The 24,140-nt window shown below is 44.1% G+C and overlaps 1 protein-coding gene across 1 annotated transcript; it reads left to right on the top strand.

Annotated features, from left to right (window-relative positions):
• Nucleotides 1-5,376: 5,376 nt before the first annotated feature.
• CTSL (cathepsin L) lies at nucleotides 5,377-11,173 on the top strand. The gene is made up of 8 exons (XM_068422839.1): nucleotides 5,377-5,447; nucleotides 5,922-6,057; nucleotides 6,411-6,533; nucleotides 6,613-6,768; nucleotides 7,120-7,344; nucleotides 8,894-9,062; nucleotides 9,861-9,978; nucleotides 10,784-11,173. The coding sequence occupies exons 2-8, from the start codon at nucleotides 5,932-5,934 to the stop codon at nucleotides 10,881-10,883; spliced, it is 1,017 nt and encodes a 338-aa protein (XP_068278940.1). The 5' UTR covers nucleotides 5,377-5,447; nucleotides 5,922-5,931; the 3' UTR covers nucleotides 10,884-11,173.
• Nucleotides 11,174-24,140: the final 12,967 nt, after the last annotated feature.

The following is a 24,140-nucleotide window of genomic DNA, read 5'->3' as shown; positions in this document are numbered from 1 at the left end:
GCTCCAGCTGAAGCACAGTTTGAATCTGATTTTTTACTAGGGAGAATCCAAAACAAAGATTCTTAAGTAGATACTTATGAACGTCGTTAATGCCAGAGAGACATTATAAACTCCAGAGCCACGTCAGATCTTAGGTGAGGAATGCCCAGGTTGGGGAGGAAGGCTGGTTACTTTTCATGGAGCTGCAAGGAAGAAGAGAAGTTGCTCATGCTTTTTTGGTAGCCTTTTTACCAGCCACGTTCAAATCAAGTTAGGTAAAAAATATCTGCAGTTCCTAAAACTTTTATGAAACTGGCACTTAAAATAAGTATTAGAGTGAGTAGCATTTCGTTCCGTGTCTTCTCACATCTTCATAGCTTTCTGAAACACTCATTCTGGTGTTGGAAATTTACCGTGCTTTTTTTCTGTAATAAGAATCTTTACTGTAAAATCTTTTCTGTAAGAAGAATCTTTACTGTAAAATAGAAGAAAAACATGATTATTTTTTCTGAAAGGAAAGCAGACCTGTTTTTTTAAAGTTTCGTTTTCCTACACACAAATATGACTCTAGCATTTCTTACACATAAACCAGATTCTGGCATGTAAAATCAGCACAGTGCTCTCTGAAATATATCTGTGCTTTTCTAAACTGGATCAATGTTTGGCTGAACAGAAGTACATATGTGAGTGGAAATTTTTTTTTTTGTAGCATCTAATAAAAGTTGGTTAGTGAAAGCTCGCTATGAAATACAGTAATTTGCATTTAAGGGTAGATAACACTTGAAGATACGCCTTGACTAAGACCATGCTGCTGTAGAAGTCCATTCTTAAGTCATGGTGTAGTAACGTAAAATGATAGAAACCAGATTTAAAGCAGAGAACTTTAACATAGTATAAATAAACATGTTCACAGTCATAGCCTTTTAAATAAGCCAGCTCAGCTTTTTGTATTCCAGGAATAAAGATCCTGAATTTAGTCTTCATAGTAATGCAAAAATCGATGTTTGCCTAAATAAAATGTCCTTCCTTTGCTGTTCGGAGAAATGGCATCCAAACAAGCCACTCGTTTTTACTTCAGGAAGGATCACAGCACACGAGTTACCTTGAGACAGCTGTTCTGGGGGAGCTGCTTGTGCCACACTCTTGACACAGTTAAGTGTGACATAGCTTATTCTGTTCACATTGCACAGATGTTTTTGATACATTGCCAGCCTGCTATAGCTTTGCAAGTCAACTAACATTAAAAAGGAGCTTTGCTTTTCTGATTTCTGGGTCTTTTTCAGGCAGATACAGGTTGGTCCTTTCCTCTGTGCATCTGTACCAGGAAAACAAAGAAGAAAAAGGATTTAAAAGTGCAAAACAAGTTTCAAAAATTCTGGATTCAAATAAGCAGAGTGGTTCCAGAGGGGGAGCATTGTGCTGCACACCTGGGATGTGCAGTGGCAGCGGAGTTTCATGTTGATGAGATGCTTCCCTGGAGATCAGTGCTGAGTTCACCCCTTCAACTGCAGAGGCAACACACTGCTATACAAGTTCTTGGGACTATTAAGAAATGCGTAGCCTCTGTCATCTGATAACTTGTAGGGCCAGATAGCTACAGGGCGGTTGGCAATCTTTCAGCTGTTGCAATGGAAACATGACCAGTTATTAAAAGGTGTTGTTCCTGCGTCTTAGAAGAGTGGTATGCCTTTGGCAAAATAGCTGGGAGTTTTGCATATATAGAGTTCCTCAAAAGCTGTTTTTTTCAAAGCAATTTGGAAAGTTACCCTCCAAAAAGGAGAGACTTAAATTAATGGACAAGGGTCTTCTTCCTTCAAAGTTTTGATCTTTAGATTATTGCAGAAAGGATTGTGACTACTGTGATTAGAATAGCTATCTAGGTCTCCTCTGGACTGGATGGCATGGCTTCAGTTGAGCTTTTAAGCAAAGGAACTGAAGGAGCTCTTGATTTCACCCCTTCTCTCTGCTAACCTGGAAGGAGTGCTTTGCACACAAGACCCCCACAGTTGCTAGGCCCCACAGAGATGTTTTCAATAGAGCAAAGGCTGCTATGGCTGGTGTGACTGCAGCAGGGTGTCGCAAGGTTGCACAGCTTGATGGAAAATTATTTCTAGCAGTAGTATCTGCCCAGTTACTACCTCTAACTGCTGTCGCTGACCCTCTGTTCACTTCAGCAGACCACCACCATGCTGGGCTTGTAGTTTAGTGTGTGAACACATTATGGTGCATGGACAGGAGCAGTAGGAACAGTGCTGGGACAGGGGGATGTCTAGTAGCTGTGCAGTATGGCTTTTTTACCTTGGCTGAAGTCGTGAACAGTCTCTGCAGCATGGCTGGCAATCTTCACATTGATAACAATATAATTCCACTCTCAGACAGGAAATGTTCATCCAGGAGTTTGAGGTAGTCCTAGGCCAGCTTCCTATCACAACTTTCTAAATGGGACTCTTGTGATGACCAGGTTCTGATCATAGCTGTTTTCCCCTGCATATGCTTATGTTTCTGCACCTTCAGGCTTCCTTCCCAAAATACCTGGGGAACTGATATGTCCACACAACCGTTACGACTCAGTGCAAGCAAAAAGTCAATATGCTGAAGGTGAAAGTATTCCTGTCTCCTTCAAGAATTTCAACAAATTCTCAGTTAACATTTCCCTTTGTGTGGTAGTTAAATAAACTTGTAGGGTGAACATATCTTCTTAGTAAAAATGGTATCTGGCATTTGTATGCATGTATGTGCACTAACAGTATTCAGGAGGAGAGGTAGTACAGTGATATCACATGCTAGCTGACTACATGGTAACTTCCCCAAAGAGACAGGACCTCATACCATCTGGAAAAGCATCAGTTTGTCTTGGTGCATCTCAGGGCACATTACAGAGCAGCAGACATGTGATTTATGGTGCAAGACCTTCTGTAATTTTGACCTTACCTCCTGTCATGCCAGCTAAACCTCTTGCCCTTTTAGAAAAGAAGTCCTCGTCCATAGTTCATTGAGAACTTAACTGTAGCCTTTCAATGCTCAGTTGATATCAGATACAATTGCAGAAACAAAGCTAATAAAAATAGGACTGAGAAGTCCCATTGCACAGGAAATATCAGCAAAAAGCTGTCAGTAAAAACTTTTCAAGAATCTTCCACAACTCAAAAAGAAACCACAAAAAAACCCTAACTATATGTTAGTCAAACTATATGAAGTTCATCTAACTCTCATGAGGTATTTACATGTGAATTGGTTAGGTAGTGAAAAGTTGCACACTGTAAAGATATAAACGCATAGTCTTACCCTGCATGCATTTTCATTTTCCTTTACGAATAAGGAAATGGGTCATTTTCCTTAGCAAAGGCTGGTCTTTAAACTGTTGTTTCACAACTGGAAATACAAATGGTTGAACATTTATCCATTTAGCACAAGGATATCTAGCTTAATTTTTCAAACCTACACACATTATTAATTGCTCTAATTTGTGCAAGTGTGCAATGTTGATTTTTGCAGTGTATGTCACACTCTTTTTCTTCCTTTCAGAAGATGTTTCCATGATGTCTGTATGGTCAGTCAGCCACTAGCCATGTAACAACTTAAGGCAAAACAAGAACTTTCAGAAATTTCAGCCACAAAGACCACTAGAAATTTGATAACATAGCTTTTCAAAGCAAGTATTAAAATGATGAGAAAGTAATTCCTAAAAATTGTAATGCATCCAGTGTGCATTTGCTGCAGTCCTATTTTGAAGAAGTCCTCTCCATGTTCTACATCCTGCTCAAAGTGGCATGGCTGCACATGTATAAACCATCCTGATAGATCAGTCCTGAGTGTTCATATGCAGGCTTTCACTTAAGTAAGTAGTTTAGCTTTAAAATATCTTATTTTCTCAGAGGCTTTACAGGGCTTGCTTATGACTACTAATCAGGGAGCACCATTGTTGTGTGTATTTACACATTTTTCATGGAATCAGTACACTAGTTCAGTGGCAGGAGACTTGCATGGCTATTTTGAAAAGACAAGACAACTCCTCCAACCTCTCTTTATGTATTTGGCTCTGTGGGGCTTCCTTGGGCCAAAGACTGCTCCCGGCATAATCTGGGTAAGGAAACATGTATTGCTTGTTTTAACAACATACCATGTGTCTTAAGACATCAAAAGAAGGAGAAGCATGTATCATGTGATTTCTTCCTTTTTGCTATTGTGCAACAGTCTACAAACCCTGTTTTTTACTCTAAATATGTGCTTTCAAGTTTGCAAGCTAAAGCCATCAGCAATGCTGACTTTACAAGGGTTTAAGGGGGAACCTTGCATAGCTCTTGCAGTTATTCTACTACTAGAGGCAAGTTCCCTGTTAAAAATCAAAGTCTGTCTACTCCTGGCTAGATGTGGACCAAGTCCATGTGTAAATCTAATATCTCACCTGTGCTGCAACTCCTGGTGTCACAGTGTTTCCCAGTAGACATCATTGGATGCTATGCATGAAAACACTAGCCATACTGGTGGTAAAATACCTGACTCCTATCAGGCTCGGGTCCAGAGACAGGAAAAAGCTGTTTTCAGATATTAAATCACGAGGGAATAAGAAGGACCTTCCTGGAAATGTTTCTTGTACCGGCGTAACTGCCATACTGCTGGGACCATGCTCAGTGGGAGATGCTCCTTCACACCTGCACGGTGCCAGCGGCAGGGAAGCCACCATACCTGCCTGTGTCCAACAAAACCTGCAGGGCGGTTGCAATGGCAGCAGCTGTCCTGAGCAGCAGCTGGCTGTGGCGCGGTCTGCCACCCCTCTGAGGGGGCACAGGGTGCCGAGGCACGCACACCCGCCCGGCCAGCCTACGGCAGGTTGCGGGGCGCCCGGGGCCGGAGGCCATCGGCACAGCATGGGAGCCGCCCCACTGACCTGACCTGAGCAAGAGCCATCGATGGCAACATGGGAACCGGGTTGGCTCTGCAACTGCGGACACCTTGCCCTTTTTGTCTTTTTTCTCCAGGTTTTGTTTTTCTTTAGTCTGCCAGTTGCTAGCTTCAAGTCCTCCCTAGGTTAAATTCCAGCCGGTTTAGCGTGCTGACGCTATCTCCAGCCTGCCGGCACTCATAATAATACTACAGACAAACATTGCCCAACGCAACGGCTCCGGCGGTGCGGGATGCCCCCAGGGCGGCCCCACATCGTCCGCAGGAGCTCGCGGCCACCGGGGCTGCCCCAGTTTGATCGCTGGCGGCGAGACCGACCCCCCTGGGGTGACCACGAGCACCCCGAAAGGGGGCAGCCCTGGCGACGCCTCCCGCCCCGGCACACCCCCCCGTCCGCCGCCGCGGCCCGGGCCCTGGTGGGAGGTGCGGCCCGGCGGGGCGAGGCCCGGAGCGGCCGCCAATCGGCGAGGCGGGGTGGGCACGGCCGCGGCGGGTATAAGGGGAGCCGCGGGGGCCAGCGCCGCTGGGCCGGGGAGTCGAGAGAAAAGCGGAGGGGGTTGGGAGAGGTGAGCGGTGGAGGGCCGGGGGCGCGCGGGCCGGCCTAGGCCGTGTCCTTGTTCTGCGCTGGGGCGGCTCCCGCAGGGAAGGGGCCGCCATTCCAGCTGCTTTCCCGGGAGGCTGCCGGCCACACGCTCCGCGTCGGGGCCCCGCCGCCCGGGCTTGTTTACAGTCGCGGCCGAGGGCCCCGCTCCGCGGAGAAGGACGGGCAGAGGCCGGGTCAGTTCATGGGGCCTCCGGAAAGGCTCGGCGGGGGTGGGGGTGGTCAGTCTCCCAGCCTGTCAGCCCCGGAGGGCTTTGGGGTGCGCGGTTTTCTTTTCTCTCCTGTGATCGGCTGATGAAGGAGTGGGGGGACAAGCTGTGTGTCTGCGAACAGGCTCGTTTCGGGGTCTGGCATCCCCCTCCGTGCTCGGGGCTGTGAAGAGCAGGGTGGCTCGGCTGCCCATCGCTCGCTCTGACCGCTCTTCCTCCGGTCTCGGCAGCTCTGCCGGCATGAATCTGTGTCTGACCGCGCTCTGCTTCTGCTTGGGACTGGCCTTCGGCGCTCCGAGAGTAGACCCCGATCTAGACGGCCACTGGGAGCTGTGGAAGTCGTGGCACAACAAGGACTACCATGAGGTGAGCGCCTGGGGATGCGTGCTCAGCTCGGCAAACACTGAGCGCACTCAGCCGGGCCCTGCCAGCTGAGTCATGTTTGCCTTGTGTTAACGCTGGCTATGGGCTGCGCTTGGGAAGGGTAATCCCCCTCTCCCTGCGTCCCTTTCCTGTGTTTGTGCATCGACTCAGCTGTACTGTGCTCCTTGTTTTTTTTGCCACCCTCATAACAAAAACATCTTTTAAACTGCATTTGGACTTGCCATTTGAGCAGTCTACATTTGCCTGAATATACAAGCTGTAACAAAGCATGTTATCGTGCAAGTGAACTTTGTTTGAACTGCCTTCTTGAAGTATGTTGTTTTCTGGCCCCTCAGAGAGAGGAAAGCTGGAGGAGAGTGGTGTGGGAAAAGAATCTGAAAATGATTGAACTCCATAATCTGGATCACACATTAGGAAAACACAGCTACAAGTTGGGAATGAATCAGTTTGGTGACATGGTATGTATAGACGCATGAAACATAGTTCTGAACAGTGGTGTGTCATAGGCGGTGACTGCATGTCTTGAATTTTCTTCAGACAACTGAGGAGTTCAGACAGCTGATGAATGGCTATGCACGTAAGAAGTCAGAAAGGAAGTACAGAGGATCCCAGTTTTTGGAGCCCAGCTTCCTGGAAGTGCCACGATCAGTAGACTGGAGAGAGAAGGGATATGTTACTCCAGTTAAAGACCAGGTATTCTCTGATGGTGAATGTTTAACCAGTTATAAGTCCACTTTCCTGAATGCTACCTCTGCTTCCATAGACGAAAACCACTGTGGACTTGTTTAACAAAGCCTAGTGCAAGCTTACTAAATTAAGTACCATTTTGATAAAATTGCTGTACCACTTTATGATTTCTTAGGAGTTCTTTACTAAATGTCTAAGAACTGAAAAGGTTGTAGTATCTTCACTTGTACATGCTAGGTGTGTGAAACTGAAGTTGGTCTTGTGGCTTTTGTTTTTCATGTTTAGATCAGCGGTAAGGGAACTATAATTGCCTCATCTGTCCGGATTTGTAACTTGTGATTTCATTTCTTGCTTCAGGGTCAGTGCGGCTCTTGCTGGGCTTTCAGCACTACAGGAGCTCTTGAAGGGCAGCACTTCAGAAAAACTGGCAAACTTGTTTCGCTGAGTGAACAGAATCTGGTGGACTGCTCTCGCCCTGAAGGGAATCAAGGCTGCAATGGTGGTCTCATGGACCAGGCTTTCCAGTATGTACAGGATAATGGGGGAATTGATTCAGAGGAATCCTATCCATACACTGCAAAGGTAAGTGTAACAGCAGAACTTGTATTGCAGGTGTCAGATCTCTTGTGTGGACAAACTGCATGTTGGGAAACTCATACCTAGAAAGAAAAATGTCTAAGTAGCAAGAAGGACATCTGTTCTTCCTGTTTCATCTTTCCTAAGAGAACTAGAATGACTGCTAGCCCCAGCAGGAATCACATACTGCACTGGTCTTTGAGGTCAAAATCTTACCAGACCAGTTGGAAAACTAGAGCATATATTTTTGTTCCTCCCCCTCATTGCTGCCCTCCTGTCGGACGTCATGCCTTATCTTGGCTGACACACCAAACTAGGACCCAACCCTTCTCAACAGTGCTACTTAATCGTAGGGGTGCAATTCAGCTTCCCATAACTGAGCTGTTACGGAGTTGCTACCCATAGACCAGCTAATTCTTGCAGCTGATGTGATTTGTTTTTTAACAATAGTTGTTGGCAATGCCTTAAGTTCTACTTCTGGACTAAATGTGTATAAATGCAGATAATGGGCAGACTTCTAAAGTACCTCTAATGATCCACCAAAAGTTTGAGACATGAGAAGACAAAAGAGCAGTAGTAAATTGTGGTATCCCTTGTCAGCCCATGGTTTGGGCTTTCCAGTACTTGGAGTTCTGCTTACTATAGGGTATCTTTCCTTGCAGCTTATTTTGTATTGACTGAATGTGCAATAGCAATGCCTTTTGTTCTGAGCAACATAGAAGCCTTTGGATTTGGGTTCCTGTTCACCTGCATCCCTATAATCTCATTTTTTTCCTAATCTTGGCCCTTCCAGAGATCCAAGTTGGTTATAGGAAGTGCCTAACTTGCTGAGTACAAAAAGTAAGCAACTGAGGTGTAGTCTGTATTCCTTTAGTTGGAGGCAACTTAAGTACTAATTTACCATGCAGGTAAGGGAGTGATGTGCTTACTTCAATCTGTTTGAGTTTCACATGGCCTGACTTCCAATCTAGGGCGCTCTCATGAGGTAAATGCCTGTGGCACCAACAGTTGAGGCTTCATTTTTAAAAAAGATAATGTGAAGAAGCACAAAATACATGAATGCTGTATGTAAGGTCATATAATACAAATGACTAACTTCCAAATAATTCTGTACAGTTTTTCAAACTATGTCAGCCTGAAATTGTGGATTTTAAGTGCTTGCTCAATGAGCAGTTTCTGGATTGCTTTGTAATTAATGAATACTTGGCTGTCTTCCATTGTTCATTAATGTATTCTGGGCTTCTTTCCTTTCTGAAAAGAGATTTGTCCTGCCCACCAAGGAAGGCAAGGTTCCAGGATGTGATGGTCCTTTGAATCCCAGTAAAGCTGTCCTTTTGGGTCCCACAGTCCTTTGCTTTTTCTATACCTTTGAGAAACTGAAAAGCAGCTTTTGTGTTCTCCCTCTGCTCTTCTCCTTTCAAAGCACTGCTGAAGCAATTGGGTCCTCCTCACCTTTGTTTTCAAGGCAGCAAAGTCACAGAATGTCTGGTAGTTCCTGTGCTTGCCTGTGTGTTAAGTGGAGAACTATGTAATAACTAGGGCTTTCTTTATTTAGGATGATGAAGACTGTCGCTACAAGGCAGAGTACAATGCTGCTAATGACACTGGCTTTGTTGACATCCCTCAAGGACATGAAAGAGCTCTCATGAAAGCAGTAGCAGCTGTGGGTCCAGTGTCTGTTGCTATTGATGCAGGCCACTCTTCATTCCAGTTCTATCAGTCAGGTGGGGATTTGTTAGCAACTTGCATGCAGAGAACTTTTTTTTTTGAATACTCAGTATTCATTACCCTTCAGTTTAATAGGTGAAAAAAACCCCATGATCACAGAATCACAGAATCAATCAGGTTGGAAGAGACCTCTGGGATCATCGAGTCCAACCGTTGCCCTGACACCACCCTGTCAACTAGACCATGGCGCTAAGTGCCATGTCCAGTCTTTTCTTAAACACATCCAGAGATGGTGACTCCACCACCTCCCTGGGCAGCCCATTCCAATGTCTAATAACCCTTTCTGAAAAGAAATTCTTCCTAATGTCCAACCTGAACCTCCCCTGGCGAAGCTTGAGGCTGTGTCCTCTTGTCCTATCACTAGTTGCCCAGGAGAAGAGGCCGACTCCCACTTCACTACAACCTCCCTTCAGGTAGTTGTAGACTGCAATGAGGTCACCTCTGAGCCTCCTCTTCTCCAGGCTAAACAACCCCAGCCCCCTCAGCCGTTCCTCATAGGTCAGACCCTCCAGACCCTTCACCAGCTTGGTTGCCCTCATCTGGACTCGATCTTGTGACATAGGACATAATCAGGAGTCCTTTTGATTCTAGTCCAGGTTCTCTACATCTTGTACTTCTCTTGCATATGTCTGTACTTGTCCCTCAGTTTCTGCCATGATACACTTACTTGTGACTCCTTTCCCTGACTCTCAGGAAGCTGTGCAACATTTAATTTGACATGTACAAAGCTGCTGGTGAGGGAGAAGGGTTTCCTGCAGGTGAGCTTGTTCACATGTGAACTTACGCCTCCACAGGTATCTACTATGAACCAGACTGCAGCAGTGAAGATCTGGACCATGGTGTTCTGGTTGTAGGTTATGGCTTTGAGGGGGAAGACACAGATGGGAAGAAGTACTGGATTGTTAAGAACAGGTAAAATCTTTCTGTGCCTTGTACCTTGTGGGGGTAGGGGAGAAGGGAAGGCAGTGTGTCACTTGTAGTTGGGGGGTGGGGAGACAACAGTAATTAAAATCTGTGAGTGGAAAATCTGAAGACTGTTTTCGGGTTGTATTGTATGACAGAAGTTAAACCCAACTCATGCTGCTGGCAGCCTAATAAAGTTAGACCCAAAGCAGCAAACTCATTCTTCTGCTTTTTCAGTGAATTTGAGGGAGCTCAGTACTGAACAGCCCATGAAGCTAGTTCAGGTGGTGGAGCAGAGAAGTAACAGGAGGAAATCAGGTTGTAGGGATGTAATGGTTTATTTTTGGAAGCAGAGTGCTGCTCACTTGTGTGAAGTAGGGTAACACTTGAACTTTAAAGATGGAGTTACCTCCTAGGTTGGAGGGAAAACAATAAATTAATGCCAAAGGGCACATCACATGAGCTTGTCTCATGTCAGCATTACTGGGGCACCACCCTCAAATGCTGCTTGCACTCTTGGTCCTCCCTTAAAGTTAGCTGGGAGCAGTGTCTGAGCTTCAGGCACCTGTAATCCAGGATTGCACATCAAGGTCTTCACCTAGCAAGAGGATGGCTTCACCCTTTATTTCAGTGAGCTTGGGGTGCCTCTTCTGTAACGTGCATTTCATTGCTGGAAAGCACTTCAGTTTGGCTGCAGCTATCTTGATTTTTCTCCACAAATGTGGAAGGCAGCAGTTTTTAATTTAAACATTAGGGGGGGTTGTAAATAAGTGTCTTCTGAATATGAAAACAAACCCTCTAATTCTGTTTTCAGCTGGGGTGAGAAGTGGGGTGACAAAGGATATATCTACATGGCCAAGGACAGGAAGAACCACTGTGGAATAGCAACAGCTGCTAGCTATCCACTTGTATAAATTGAAGACTGAACATTTCAGTGCAAGAGGGGATCTAAACTGAATGACCAAACCCATGTTCACACATGTGGTAGACTTGTATCCTTCAAAAGTCAATTTGATTTTTTTAAACTTTTGAGGTATGTTTTACATGTTGGTGACATGCCACTTGTTTTAAATTAATGTAAATGTTGGTATGTAAACAGCTTGTAATATTGCTGGCTTTTTACTGCTTAATCTAATAGATTCTTCTTTGTATTTTTCCTTTTTTTTTTTTCAAATTGCAATGTGCCCAAAGGTTTACTTTTTAAATAAACACTTAAATTCCAGTGTGTACAGATGACTTGGCTTTTTGGTCTGTTTTTTTTTTTCCACTTGGGGCTTTTATCAAGTAGGCATCCTAAATCATATTACTAACTGAAGCGTATACGCATGCCTCTTTTCATCAGTTACTAAAATGTAATCCTATTTGGGAATGGCTAACAGCTGTTACAAGTTGTGTCATGAATACTACACTCCATTTTATTTAAAGTGGGAAGTGGAAAAATGTCTTTATCAACTATAGCAGAAGTGACTGAAAATCTGGCCCTCATTCTTTGAAACTGCTTCGTCCCCAGAATGTGTCTGTAAGTGAATTTTGGCTTAGTCCTGTGACCCAGAGGCGATACCATTTCTGGTTCTTTGTACTTCATAACAAAGATCTTAGTCTTTTTATGTCCTGCATGCAGCATCTGATCTCCACTTAGCTTTAACACTGTCAGTGTTTTCTTATGGCACCTCAAAGTACCACAGTTCCATAGTTAGAGCAGTTGTCTTTTGAGCATTATAGGGCATAGCAGGAACGCCTAAAGCACCTGGGCAGTTCAAAGAGAAAGCTCGATTCCTTGGATATGTATTACACTTAATATCTTCCCTCTACACCAGCTTTGGCTGGTGTAGCTTTTTTGGGGGGGAAAAAAGGAATGCCGTTCCTACAAAAAGTGAAGTTGGGCCACTGAGGGTTGCTGGATACTCAATGGCTGACTGCACTGTGGTGACTTCTACTGTGCCTGGTATCTTCTCTTCTGAGAGGACTCTTCTCTGCAGGTATCTGTGCTGCTGAAACATGATTACTAGCTGTTACATGCTGTTGTTAGCATAATGTGTTTTAGGTACCAGTATTTTCTGCAGAGGAGGATGAATTGCTAATACCAAAAACAGGTAGGGGGGAAGACTTGCCTTGGTTTTTGGGTGCTGGCTCACGTGCTCTTGCATTTGGGCTGGAGGGGAAGTAGGCTAGTTCTGCAGCTTACTACCACCAGTTCAGACTATGGACTGATAGGTTTTTATGCACAGTATCTTTCCTGAGTCAGATAGCCATGCACACAATGGAACACTTGGACTACAAGTTACAGAAGCTGAATTTACTTGTTGTAGATAAAATAAGTCTTAAGCTTGCATTTCATAAACACTTTTTGAAAGGAAAACAAGATGAGGTATCTAGAATAATCAAAACTTAACTACTGTTCAGTTGGGAGTCTGTCCATGTGCTGCTTGTAGATTAATTCTTTCAACCTGAATCTCCCTACAAACTTTTTTTTTTTTAAAAAGGAAGAGCCTCCCTCATCCCAGTGGTTATTTAACAAGCCACAGAACAGAAATACCAGTTAGAATTTAGCTATTAAGCTGACTTGCTAAGCCTGTTACAGAGAGCATCCACACTGCTTGGCGGAAGTATGGAGCAAATGAATATGGAGCTCAACTGGTGGTCCTCTAAAGGCTGCTGTTCAGAACGAAATCGCCATGGTCTGTACATTCAAAAGAGGAGGCAAGATCAAAATGCTGCCAAGGTCCCTAATGCAGTAGCTGCTTTTCATTCTTGCTACCTCAGAACTGGGGGTGGACAGAGACCTGTCTCTCAACACTTGAATCCTGGAAGCTGACATTACTGTGAGCTTAGTAGCACTTAAGAGGTTACTGGTTTTCTATGCTGATTAAAACAAGAAGACAGAATATCCAGGGTGGTGTGAGACTGGTACAAAGCCTGCTAGGACTTGAACTACTGCAAAAAATGGGCAGCAGGGAAAGGTGTTTGGTTACAAAGGCCAAGGTTAATAAAAGTTGCTGGGAAAACAAGATATTTTTTATGAACAGATGGGAAATGAAAAGGAAATAACTTTCCAAAGCTTATGCACGTGAATGGGAATGTAGCTCACTCACAAAAGAGGCATCAGCCTCTGACTTTTTTAGAAATAAAATGTGATAATACAGCTCTTTGTATGCATTAAAACTTGCTGACTGTTCTGGCTGAACATCCTCTCTTCTGACTGGAATAATCAAGAAGGGAATAGGGTAAGTCAGGTCATGCAGATAACTCAATATTTACACAGTCTTCTTAAGTAACAGCTTCACCCAGAATTGCCTTACATGAGACTGTAAACATTGAAATTTTGTATAAGTTGCAGTTAGGCATACTGGTAGAAATCTAAAACCTGTTACATTTCAAGAATTACATTAAATCTGGTTTTGTGATTCTACTGCAGTGGCCCTATCTTCTGTAGAGCTGTTTCTTTTTTCATTTACTTTGGAAGTACTATTATAAAGTAGCAAATGATTCTGTAATGGTATATGCCCTGTTGGGGAAAGTGTCATCTCTCTTCAAAGTTACTCCTTTTGGAAGAAACATAAAATGCACATTATGTACTCACACACAGAAAGCTCCCGAGTTATTCCCAGAAAAGCTACGGGTAATTAAAGCTCTTCATGACTATGTTTCAGTATTTTTTTCCAGGCTTTCTTTGGTTTTATATTCCTGTTAATAGCTGAAGCTGCATATATTACAAGATGTGTTATTTTTAAAGATACAAGTGCACATGTATTACCAGTAAAACATCCTATCATCTAGACTGCCCTGTTTAGGCCCTGTCTTAATTACAGCTACTGTTAATGGGGTCTTATATCTAAATATAGGATTTTGGCACTATGTTATATGCATGATAGATGGCAGTTCCATACAGTGATAAAGCTCTGCAGTCATTGCTTTCATCTTCATTGTGAAAATGAACTATTTTATTTAAATTTGGGAAGAAAGAAGGTTTTGCATTTGGTTTCCATGTGCTGGTGCTTTCTTAGATAGACTGTGCTTGTCCTAAAGGTTTCATAAGAATAATATTTTATCTGATCTGCCTGGTGAATGACTGTATCAGTAGTTGGTCATGAGTTTCTAAAGACAAGTACTCTTGAGGCAAGGAAAACCATGAAAAGAAATTACTCCACTTACACATGAAGTGCTTCTTTTTTTAAACTCCAGTGAGAAATTAATAACACTCATGTAGGAAACTATTTCTTTTCCCTTTAAAACAGTCATTTTCTCATTCTGTCTGTGAGTGCTAGGTAGAATGGAATTTTGGGTTTTTTAATGTGCATTGTTTTTCATCTTTGCTAATGTTAATCAGTTTTTTAACATTACCAGTGGAATAAACAAGCTTTTTATCCCCCCTACACAATCCATGCAGGAAGGTAATTTTCCAAATATCTTGAATGACTACAGTGACAAAATATTTGTCACCTCTGTTGAAACCTTACAGGGAAGCAAACATGGTGAGTTGTGTCAGTGAAGTTTTACTATAGTGAATGATTAACTGGTGATCTGCATAAGGGCACTCGGCAAACACATCATTCTGAGACAACCGGAGGCAGAGCAAAATGGGAATATCCACTTAAAAAAAACCAAGAAGACAAAAACTCTAGCTTCTGAACATAAGTTATGCAGTATTTGCTCTTTCATTAATCTCCTTGATGAAATAAAAAATCCTGCTCTGTATCTCTTAAGCTTAATACCTATTAACCAGTTTTTACATATTAGAGATTAACTGCAGTTTCTGGCTATTAACCAAGGAATTGAGCATACTCTGATGACTGTTATAGGTAAGCTGATGCTTTTGCTTTCTAGCTCTCTTTGCACTTTATTAAGGTATACGACAGATTGAGAGCCCATTTTTAATTGCAGTCTATCCCAATACCCTTCACTCTTTTTGTTAGGAAGTCATAGCAGGAAATGCTAAGACTTAACTAATACTGTTTTGAAGAAAGAATTGTTTAAGATGAAATAACTAATGGGGATGTTTCCTCTCATTCTGTAATAAGGGCTTTATCAAATCATTAGTGAAATTTCAGGTAAGTGCAAGGGGACCTAAAGCATTTGGAAGAAAGGATATAATCAGACACAAAATGTCATTGGCAAAGATTCAGTTCACAAAACCAAACCTAGATGACATTCAATAAGGCTCATCTGAAAGCAGACAAGGAGCCCAACTTGAACCTTCACTTTGGGGAGGAGGAGGGTTGGCCACATGGTGGAGACCTGATCCATGGATTGATTAGTTTAGATACATTAGAGGTCTCAGAAGAAGCCACCTTCCCTTGCATTCACAGGGAATGTGACTGTGCTTTATTTCTTTTTTTCATGCTAAGTTGTATGAAGGTTTATTTTCTGGTGGTCTTAAAATTTGATTTCTGCAGCAGTTTTTGTTTCCATCGTGCTAGTGTCTGTTGAAGAACTACAGTCAACCTTTGCGAGTAAAGGGGCAAAGAAACAATGAAGACAGGCATAAAATGCATACTGGGTTCTTTTTAAAATGCGCCTTTGTTGTTTTGTTCACTTGCAGTTCTCACCGCCTCCAGGAGATGCAAAACCTACTTCCGAGTGAAACCTAATAGTCTTTCCCAATAAAGTGATGCTGGGAAACATGTATTTTAGAAATACCAACGTGTGTTGTCAGGTGTAGTGCTGCAGCTCTGATACCTGCTACCTTACCTTCTGCAGTCCTTCTGGTTTGGGAAGAAGTGGTCAAAGATGGAGCAAAGTCAGTGAGTGAGCTATTCCCCTTCCCAGCCACCTTCAGAAGATGGTTCTGGGTAAGGCTGGCTTTGTGAGGGCCTCCAGGCAAAGGTTGTGGTTGGGCTGAGACCTGAGCAAGGAGATGATTTTCCAGCCTGGTGAGGGTTGTCCATATGCTTGGTGACATGTGATCCACTTTGGGCATTCATCTAGAATTAACTTTGTGTTTCAAAGTTCTTTGTCTATGTTAATGTGTGTTCCTACAAAGCAGGAGTGGTTTAGGTGTGCTCGCCTGGGGTGCCACCAAGGGCCCTCTGAAGCTATTACAGCTATTACTTTATGCATCTGCTAGGGAAAATCACAGTCTCAGGAGCTACAGCAGATTTTAAGTTCTGGTTTCAATGATTAAGTTTGTTTTTTTTTTTAATTACTAGTGAAAGCTTCCTGCACAGCATGCATGCAGTCACAGAATCACAGAATCACAGAATGTTAGGGATTGGAAGGGACCTCAAAAGATCATCTAGTCCAATCCCCCTGCTGGAGCAGGATTGCCTAGACCATATCACACAGGAACACGTCCAGGCGGGTTTTGAATGTCTCCAGAGAAGGAGACTCCACAACCTCTCTGGGCAGCCTGTTCCAGTGTTCGGTCACCCTCACCGTAAAGAAGTTTTTCCTCATATTTATGTGGAATCTCCTGTGTTCCAGCTTGCACCCATTGCCCCTTGTCCTGTCAAGGGATGTCACTGAGAAGAGCCTGGCTCCATCCTCATGACACTTGCTCTTTACATATTTATAAACATTAATGAGGTCACCCCTCAGTCTCCTCTTCTCTAAGCTAAAGAGACCCAGCTCCCTCAGCCTCTCCTCATAAGGGAGATGTTCCACTCCCTTAATCATCTTGGTGGCTCTGCGCTGGACTCTCTCTAGCAGTTCCCTGTCCTTCTTGAACTGAGGGGCCCAGAACTGGACACAGTATTCCAGATGCGGCCTCACCAGGGCAGAGTAGAGGGGGAGGAGAACCTCTCATGACCTGCTGACCACACCCCTTCTAATCCACCCCAGGATGCCATTGGCCTTCTTGGCCACAAGGGCACACTGCTGGCTCATGGTCATCCTGCTGTCCACTAGGACCCCCAGGTCCCTTTCCCCTACGCTGGTCTCCAACAGGTCTGCCCCCAACTTGTACTGGTACATGGGGTTGTTCTTGCCCAGATGCAGGACTCTACACTTGCCCTTGTTATATTTCATTAAATTACTCCCCACCCAACTCTCCAGCCTGTCCAGGTCTCTCTGAATGGCTGCGCAGCCTTCCATTGTGTCAGCCACTCCTCCCAGTTTGGTGTCATCAGCGAACTTGCTGACAGTGCACTCTATTCCCTCATCCAAGTCATTAATGAATATATTGAATAGAACTGGTCCCAGTACCGACCCTTGAGGGACTCCGCTAGACACAGGCCTCCAACTGGACTCTGTCCCATTGACCACCACTCTCTGACTTCTTTCCTTCAGCCAGTTCACAATCCACCTCACTACCTGATCATCCAGACCACACTTCCTCAGTTTAGCTGCAAGGATGCTGTGGGAGACCGTGTCAAACGCTTTACTGAAATCGAGATAGACCACATCCACAGCTTTACCATCATCTATCCACCAGGTTACATCCTCATAAAAGGCTATCAAGTTGGTTAAGCATGACTTCCCCTTGGTGAAGCCCTGCTGAGTGCCCCTAATGATCCCCCTATCCTTGATGTGCCTAGAGACAGCATCAAGAACAAGTTGTTCCATCACCTTTCCAGGGATGGAGGTGAGGTTGACTGGTCTATAGTTACCCGGGTCCTCCTTCTTGTCCTTTTTGAAGACTGGATTGACATTCGCTTTCCTCCAGTCCTCAGGCACCTCTCCCGTTGCCCACGACTTAGCAACGATGATGGAGAGTGGCCTAGCAATGACTTCCGCCAGCTCCCTCAGCACCCGCGGGTGCATCCCATCAGGCCCCATGGTTTTATGGACGTCCAGATTGCTTAATTGACCCAGCCCTCATCTACCAAGACAGATTCCTCCTCTATCCTGACATCTTCTGTGGCCGCAGGGGTCCGGGGCTCCTCAGGACAGCCTCCAACAGTATAGACAGAGGCAAAGGTGGCATTCAGTAACTCCGCCTTCTTTTTATCCTCTATCTCCAGGGCCCCCACCTCATACATCAGTGGGCCTACATTGCCTCTAGTGTTGGCTTTACCAGTGATATAAAACTGTTTAAAATAAATGCTGAGCTGTTAGACACTCAAACCAGCTTAGGGTGTCTGGGAAGTTGATGCTGAAACAGGATGTTGAGAACTCCTTGAGGCTGTAGCACATGTCTGGGAACACACTTGCTTTTGCTTAAAATCCAAAAGTCAAATGAAGTAAAGGTGGCTTCAGAGCTGCCAAGTCATAGGTGGTTTTTCCCACTTACAAAGGAAGTATCTCTCTAAATGTATCCCTGTACCATATCAGTTTGTGAGTCTGGTAACAAGTCACAGGAAAAACCTAGACAGGGCTGCCCACAGAGCTCTCTGAACAGTGCATTGCTGCATATGCAGGTGCCCAGTTTTGCTAGGTACGCATATGGCCAAGCGCATACCACAATCTTTTACCATAATAACGTTACCATAATAGCACAACAATGCAAGAATTGTGAATGCAAGTGCTTCTCTGTAGCCCTCTCAACATTCTTTCTGCTCAGCCATGTTTACTAGTATTGCAGTTTGCTTTCCTCATTCAAGCATGAAGCACTGTCTGACAGCTGGGTTTTTTTTGGAATAGGAAATATATACTGAAAACATCAGCTGTGATGTGAAATTGCATTGGATTTTGGAGATATATGCATTGGCTTATGGAGGCTTATGGAGATGAATGGAGATTTCTCCTGTAGTTGAAAGAAACTTCTGTGCTTATATAGAAATTACAATGCCTTGTGGAAAGGTTAAGAATAAATACTGCTGCTGTTTTGCTATTAGTTGCTCACTAGTCACAGGAAGAATTGGAGGAGACATGTGTTTTCTGATTCAGTGCTGTTACAAGGCTTGAACACATTTCTCTCACAATATACTAGAGCATTTCAGAAGCAAACTTGCGGTCACAGGAAGACCATCGGGAATTATTACAAAGTGTTATTTCAGCTGCAGTATTTCCAGATATTTCAACAAACTTTGTAGTCTCATTTTGTTAGGCGCTCTGTAAACCAAAAAGCAAGAGAACCTCCCTCCCCACCAAGTTTTTAATCTAAACTGACAGACAGGTGAGGAGTGGGAGAGGAAAAAGCCCGAAAGCAGTGAGGCCGCCTGCCAGAGGCCGTGCAGCTGATTAGCAGCTGTGCGGGTACGTCTGAGAGAAGGAGTCTTCTCCTTTGGCTTTCTTTTCTCCCAGTGTAGCTTCAACAGAGCTAAAAGATAAACATCCCCATTCTTTTACTGAGTTTAAGTTTCAGATCTACATTTGCCTGCATGGCCCTTTCCCTTCCATTTATCCTCCCTACTTTCTCTCCATTTGAGCAGTCTCCTTTTTCTCTTCCTGTGCTGGAATAATAAATCACACCGGGTTGTTAAAAGAGGGAGAAAATTGTCCATGCAGGAACAAAGCAGGAAAACAGGCGATCAAAAGGGCACAGCACAGATAGTGCGTCACCCAGTAGGTAATCGCCGGGCACGCCGATCTCTCGGAGTTATGCTTTTCGCAGTGGGTGATCATGAGGCCGGCGCTGCAGCGGCTGGGCATGGGGAGAAGTTGACGTCTTTCTTTCCCGGGCATGTGCTGACAGTGCATTTGAGCATAATGCTGAACTGATGAGACATCTGAACGGTCATACCCCAGGCTGGGATTAGGCTGGCCTCGCACATTCAGCCCAAGCACAGCTGGCCGGGTAATTGAGCGGGTATATTATTGACTCCGTGGAGACGTCTCTTCAAAAGTGATAAAATATTCACTGGTAATCTGCTCCGCAGCTGACAGGAGCACTTAGGCCAAGCTCCGTTTTTCGATGCATGAGTACATAACTGTCCTGGCAACACCCTCTGCACACTGGCTCACCAAGCTCCCAGCATTGAGCATTGTGGCCAGAACTGCAAAAGCTGCTACCAGAAACCTGCTCGGCTCCTGATGAACAGGATCCTGCAAAACCATGATGCAAATCATTGCATTGGGTGAGAGCAACCCCCCAGGGCAGATCTCAGTGGGAAACCTATCTGTCACCTATCTCCGTGAAGTGTTAAAATCAGTTCAGTGGAATCAGATCACATGCTTGCTTTGAGGTTTTTATTTGTCTGTTTTCTGAAACCACATCTGTATTTGCAGGAAGCTAGGAACAAAACCTGAAAGTGTTTTCAGCAGCAATGCATGGGGTTTGTGAGTATTGTCCATGATGACATGAAGCCTGAATAGTAGGGACTGTCTCCTCAAAACTTCTGGTGTTCTGTACCTCTAGGTAACTGTTTGTGTGCACGTCCTCTATCTCTGTGTTCATTTTGTTCCATGCTTTAACTGCATTTGGGCCTTGGATATCTCTTGAAAATAGATAGTTTTATCTTTGCAGTCTTTCAGGAGTTAATGATTTTATCATCTTTCCTCTCATTAATCCCTCTCTTCTGTTCCATAGGCACCAACCACCCTTTTCTCACAATAAGCCTGAGTAGTATAATCTACGTAAACTAAGCTCTTTCTTGTTCTGTCTGTAATTAGCCTGAAGTATACTGCTTCCATTTTATAAATGAAGAAAAGTCCTGCCTGGTTTTTCCAGAAGTATCAGTTCACTTTACTAAAAAAAACAACAAAACTCACTATGTGTATGTGTCCTGGTTTGGCCTAAAACACACCAATTTTCCTTTCAGTGATTTTTACTTTCAGCTAAGTCTCTTCTAAGTAACTGCACTTCCCGAAACTCACTGCATGTTTTGCAGACAGTGTCTGCTTCCAGGACTGATAATGCTCGAAGTTTGTAGTTATCACTGAGGCACCGGTAGGGATGTTACGCAGAAAGGCTCTTGCTGTACTTATTCTTAGAGAAACCAAGGTCACTGCTAAATTCCTCACTGCTTACGAGTGAAGAGACGAAGGGGGGTCGCACCTGCAGGGAGGAGCGGACAGGGCAGGTGACCCAAAATTGACCAGCGAAGGTATTCCATCCCATACACGTCATTCTCAGTATAAAGCAGGGGGATCACGGGGGTCATGCTCTCTTCTGCTATGGCCGGTGTCCGAAGAGGACTCTGTCCGTTTTCCTGCTGCTGCCGATCCCGATCCGTGCATCCCTGAATCCAGTTCCCGTCTGTCACTGGGCCCAGCCTGGGCCTTCCCAGAGCCTGCCCTGCAGTGCCGGTGGGGACGTGATCATCATCGGGGGAGCTCAATCTTGGTTTTGTATATATTTGTATATATTTAATTATTTCCAATGTTATTATTATACTCTTTTTCATTATTATAGTTTATTAAAACTGTTTTAACTTTCCAACCCGTAAAGTCTCTTTCCCTTTTCCCTTCCCCTTTCCCTTCTGGGGGAGGGTGTTAATACGTCTGCCACTGGTTTAAACCGTGACGGTATGTTTTGTGGAAAACAGAATAAACCACCAACTTTTGATACAAATGCTCAAAGTCACATTTGATACAACGTTTCAAAGAGCATCTCCATTTCAGCTGCCTTGCTTTCTCAGGGAAGGTTGAGCTCCCATTGCAGAGGGCCCAGGATCAGCTCCCTGCAGTGCTGGGCTGGCAGGGCAGCAGCACGGGCAGGCTGAGTGCTGCGAGGCTGGTGGGAAGCCTGCCAGCCCCAACCTGTTCTCTGATCCCCCATCTTGTGACTGCAGTCACAAGGCCAACTCTCTGGCGCTGGCTGTTCAGACTAACTTAATTTCCAGTCAAAGTAATTAGCGAAGAACTGCTCATTTATTGGAGACTAGTGAGGTTTATGTGTTTTCTTGTGTCACTGGATACAAGCAGGTTTAGGTAGTTCGCTTTTATTTTACTTATGAAACAGGTGCAAAGGTGCCCTGAAATTGGAAATAAGAATTAGGTTTGGCACTAAGTCAGAAACCAGTGCTTTAGGAACAGTCCTATTTGTTATATACCTGGTACAATACAACTACTATACTTTCCTTTCCACATCCTCCTCCAAAAGTAGTAGGAAATCAAGCTGGCATTAGTTTATATATAATTTTATGTCAAGAAACCATTAAATACTGATATAAAGGCACACGTGAACTAATATTTAAACACATCTATTCCTTCATGTACTTGATGTTTCCATGTATTTTTAATTTTGTATCATGCTGATCAGTATGTGAGGAGTAATATCAGGCGTCACCTTCCTCTGTAAGCAGAGGCAGCATCAGACTACCTTCATCATGAACACTGGTCCGCGCCAGCTCCCTGCTCCTCCCAGTCGCATTGATAGCAGCTTGTGGTGCATCCCCTTTCTCACCGCTCCAACCACTAAATATGGTCTCTGGATTCTTAAAAAAAAAAAAAAAGAAAAAAGCTACGTCTTGTTTTCTCAGCTGTCTGAACACCCTCAGACACCCCAGCAGCTGACCATGAAGGGAAGTTGTGGCCCAGTAAGGCAAGGGCTTCATAGGTGGTGACCCCTCCACCACAGACACCCTGCGGTTTGTGTCAGAGAGCTCTGGGGAAATGGTCTAAACTGGTATTGCACTGGGAAGGGAAACTTTATAGACTCTGTTCTGAGGGTTTAAGAAGGACTCTGCAGACCAGTCTGATTGCAAGGTTGTGCTAAATGTAGCAGAGAACATCTATGTATTTAGGAAAACAGTGTAGGTGCAGCAGGTCAAAGTGGGACGCTGGCGAAGAAAATTCACAGTTCACACCAAAGAAAGTCACTGCTTTCTTAATCTGCATTTGTGGTTTGCATGGGTTGTTTACAGATGGAAGATACTGATCTCTTTGTAGATACCAGCCACCCAGCAGCCCACAAACTGTGAGCATTATCATTTAAGCATCAACAGCCACCCAAACTGCAGTTGTTTGTCAGATCGGTGACCCCAGTGCTAGCTCATCCACTAACAGGTGCTTCTGGTGCAAACTCAGGAAAAAAAAACACACGGGAAGGCTAGCAGCTGGGATTATATGCAGGTTTTGCTGTGAAATCATACTTAAATGCAGGCAACTCAGGTGCTGTTACGCTGGCACCAGGGCACTGACTGACCGACTACACCTTGCAGTATGCACATACATAGTTTAACTGCCAGCACAGGAACACAGATCTTAGTCACTAGAGTGTGTATATCCACCACAATACAAACTTTCTGTCAGTGTGTCCCTGAAAGTGGTTGTTTTTAGAGACCCTGTGGTTACACTGGGGAGTACCAAGTCACCGTTCTTGCTCTGTCCTCAATAATCTCTCTTGGCCCTTTGGAAACAGGACAAGGTTACAAGTGATCTTTCTTCTGATGCAGTACTGGTATTGTTAGCTGACTAGCCTAGCCTCGAATTATGTTTGGTTTTAGGTTTCTGATTTAAAAAGTGCAATAGAGTTTCTCTATAAATTGATGACATAACAACTATTTGTGTTTGTATATGGAGATTGCAGGGGACAGAGAGAGAGCATGACTACATGTGTATAAAATATATGTATAAACATATATATATGCACACATACACTGTGTGCATATTTTGTTTGCAGGAAAACTGATTTACTACCTTTCATAGTTGGAGTGCGCAACTGCATTCTCCAGTATAAAGTTCGATATTACCTAAACCCTCGCAGTTTGTTCTGCTTCCTCTTCATTCTCCAGGATTTAAGTGTTGGTTGTGTTTTGCTGTTGATAGCAGAGATCCAGGAAGCACATGACAAGGAACAGAATAAATAAGTATGCGCTGTACTTGCCAATCCTGGGCAGTTGTCACTGTTACAGCTTTAAAAACTGCCAGATAAAGACCTGCAGAATGAGTGCTTTGACACCTGCAGCAGCAGTGAAATCACATCCTCATCCTTGGGATAACAATACCTAAGGGTAAATACCTGTCCTGTATAACTTTCTGTCTGCCTTTATTCATTCTGCATCTTCTTTATTAATAATAGAACATAGTTGTAAGCGTAAAAACGACCATTGGAGTTTCTTGGCAGGAGTATTTTTAACTATCTATGTCCTAATGTAACTCACAGACTGTTCTTAATGAAGTCTTGTACCAGCAAGGCTGGGGGCGTGGAGCAGGGGTGAAAATGAGCAGATGAGGCAGGATTTGCTTATGGCAAGATGGTCGCCAAACGAAAAATTCATATAGTGAGACAGGAGGGTTATAAAGGCGTGAGGATGTGACCTAAGTGATCTAAACCCCAGTTTTCACATCCTTACAACTTAACATAATCACACATTTCTTTTAATTAATAATTTTAGCTCTCATTCATCAATGAACATCTGCTAGTTTCAGAGCTGATTTCCGATCTCCTTAGGTGGTGTCAAGTCTGAGAT

The sequence above is a fragment of the Nyctibius grandis genome, chromosome Z (assembly GCF_013368605.1).
Source record: "Nyctibius grandis isolate bNycGra1 chromosome Z, bNycGra1.pri, whole genome shotgun sequence".
NCBI lineage: Eukaryota > Metazoa > Chordata > Aves > Nyctibiiformes > Nyctibiidae > Nyctibius > Nyctibius grandis.
The sequence above is the reverse complement of the archived record's forward strand: the minus strand, read 5'-3'. Positions and strand labels throughout refer to the sequence as shown.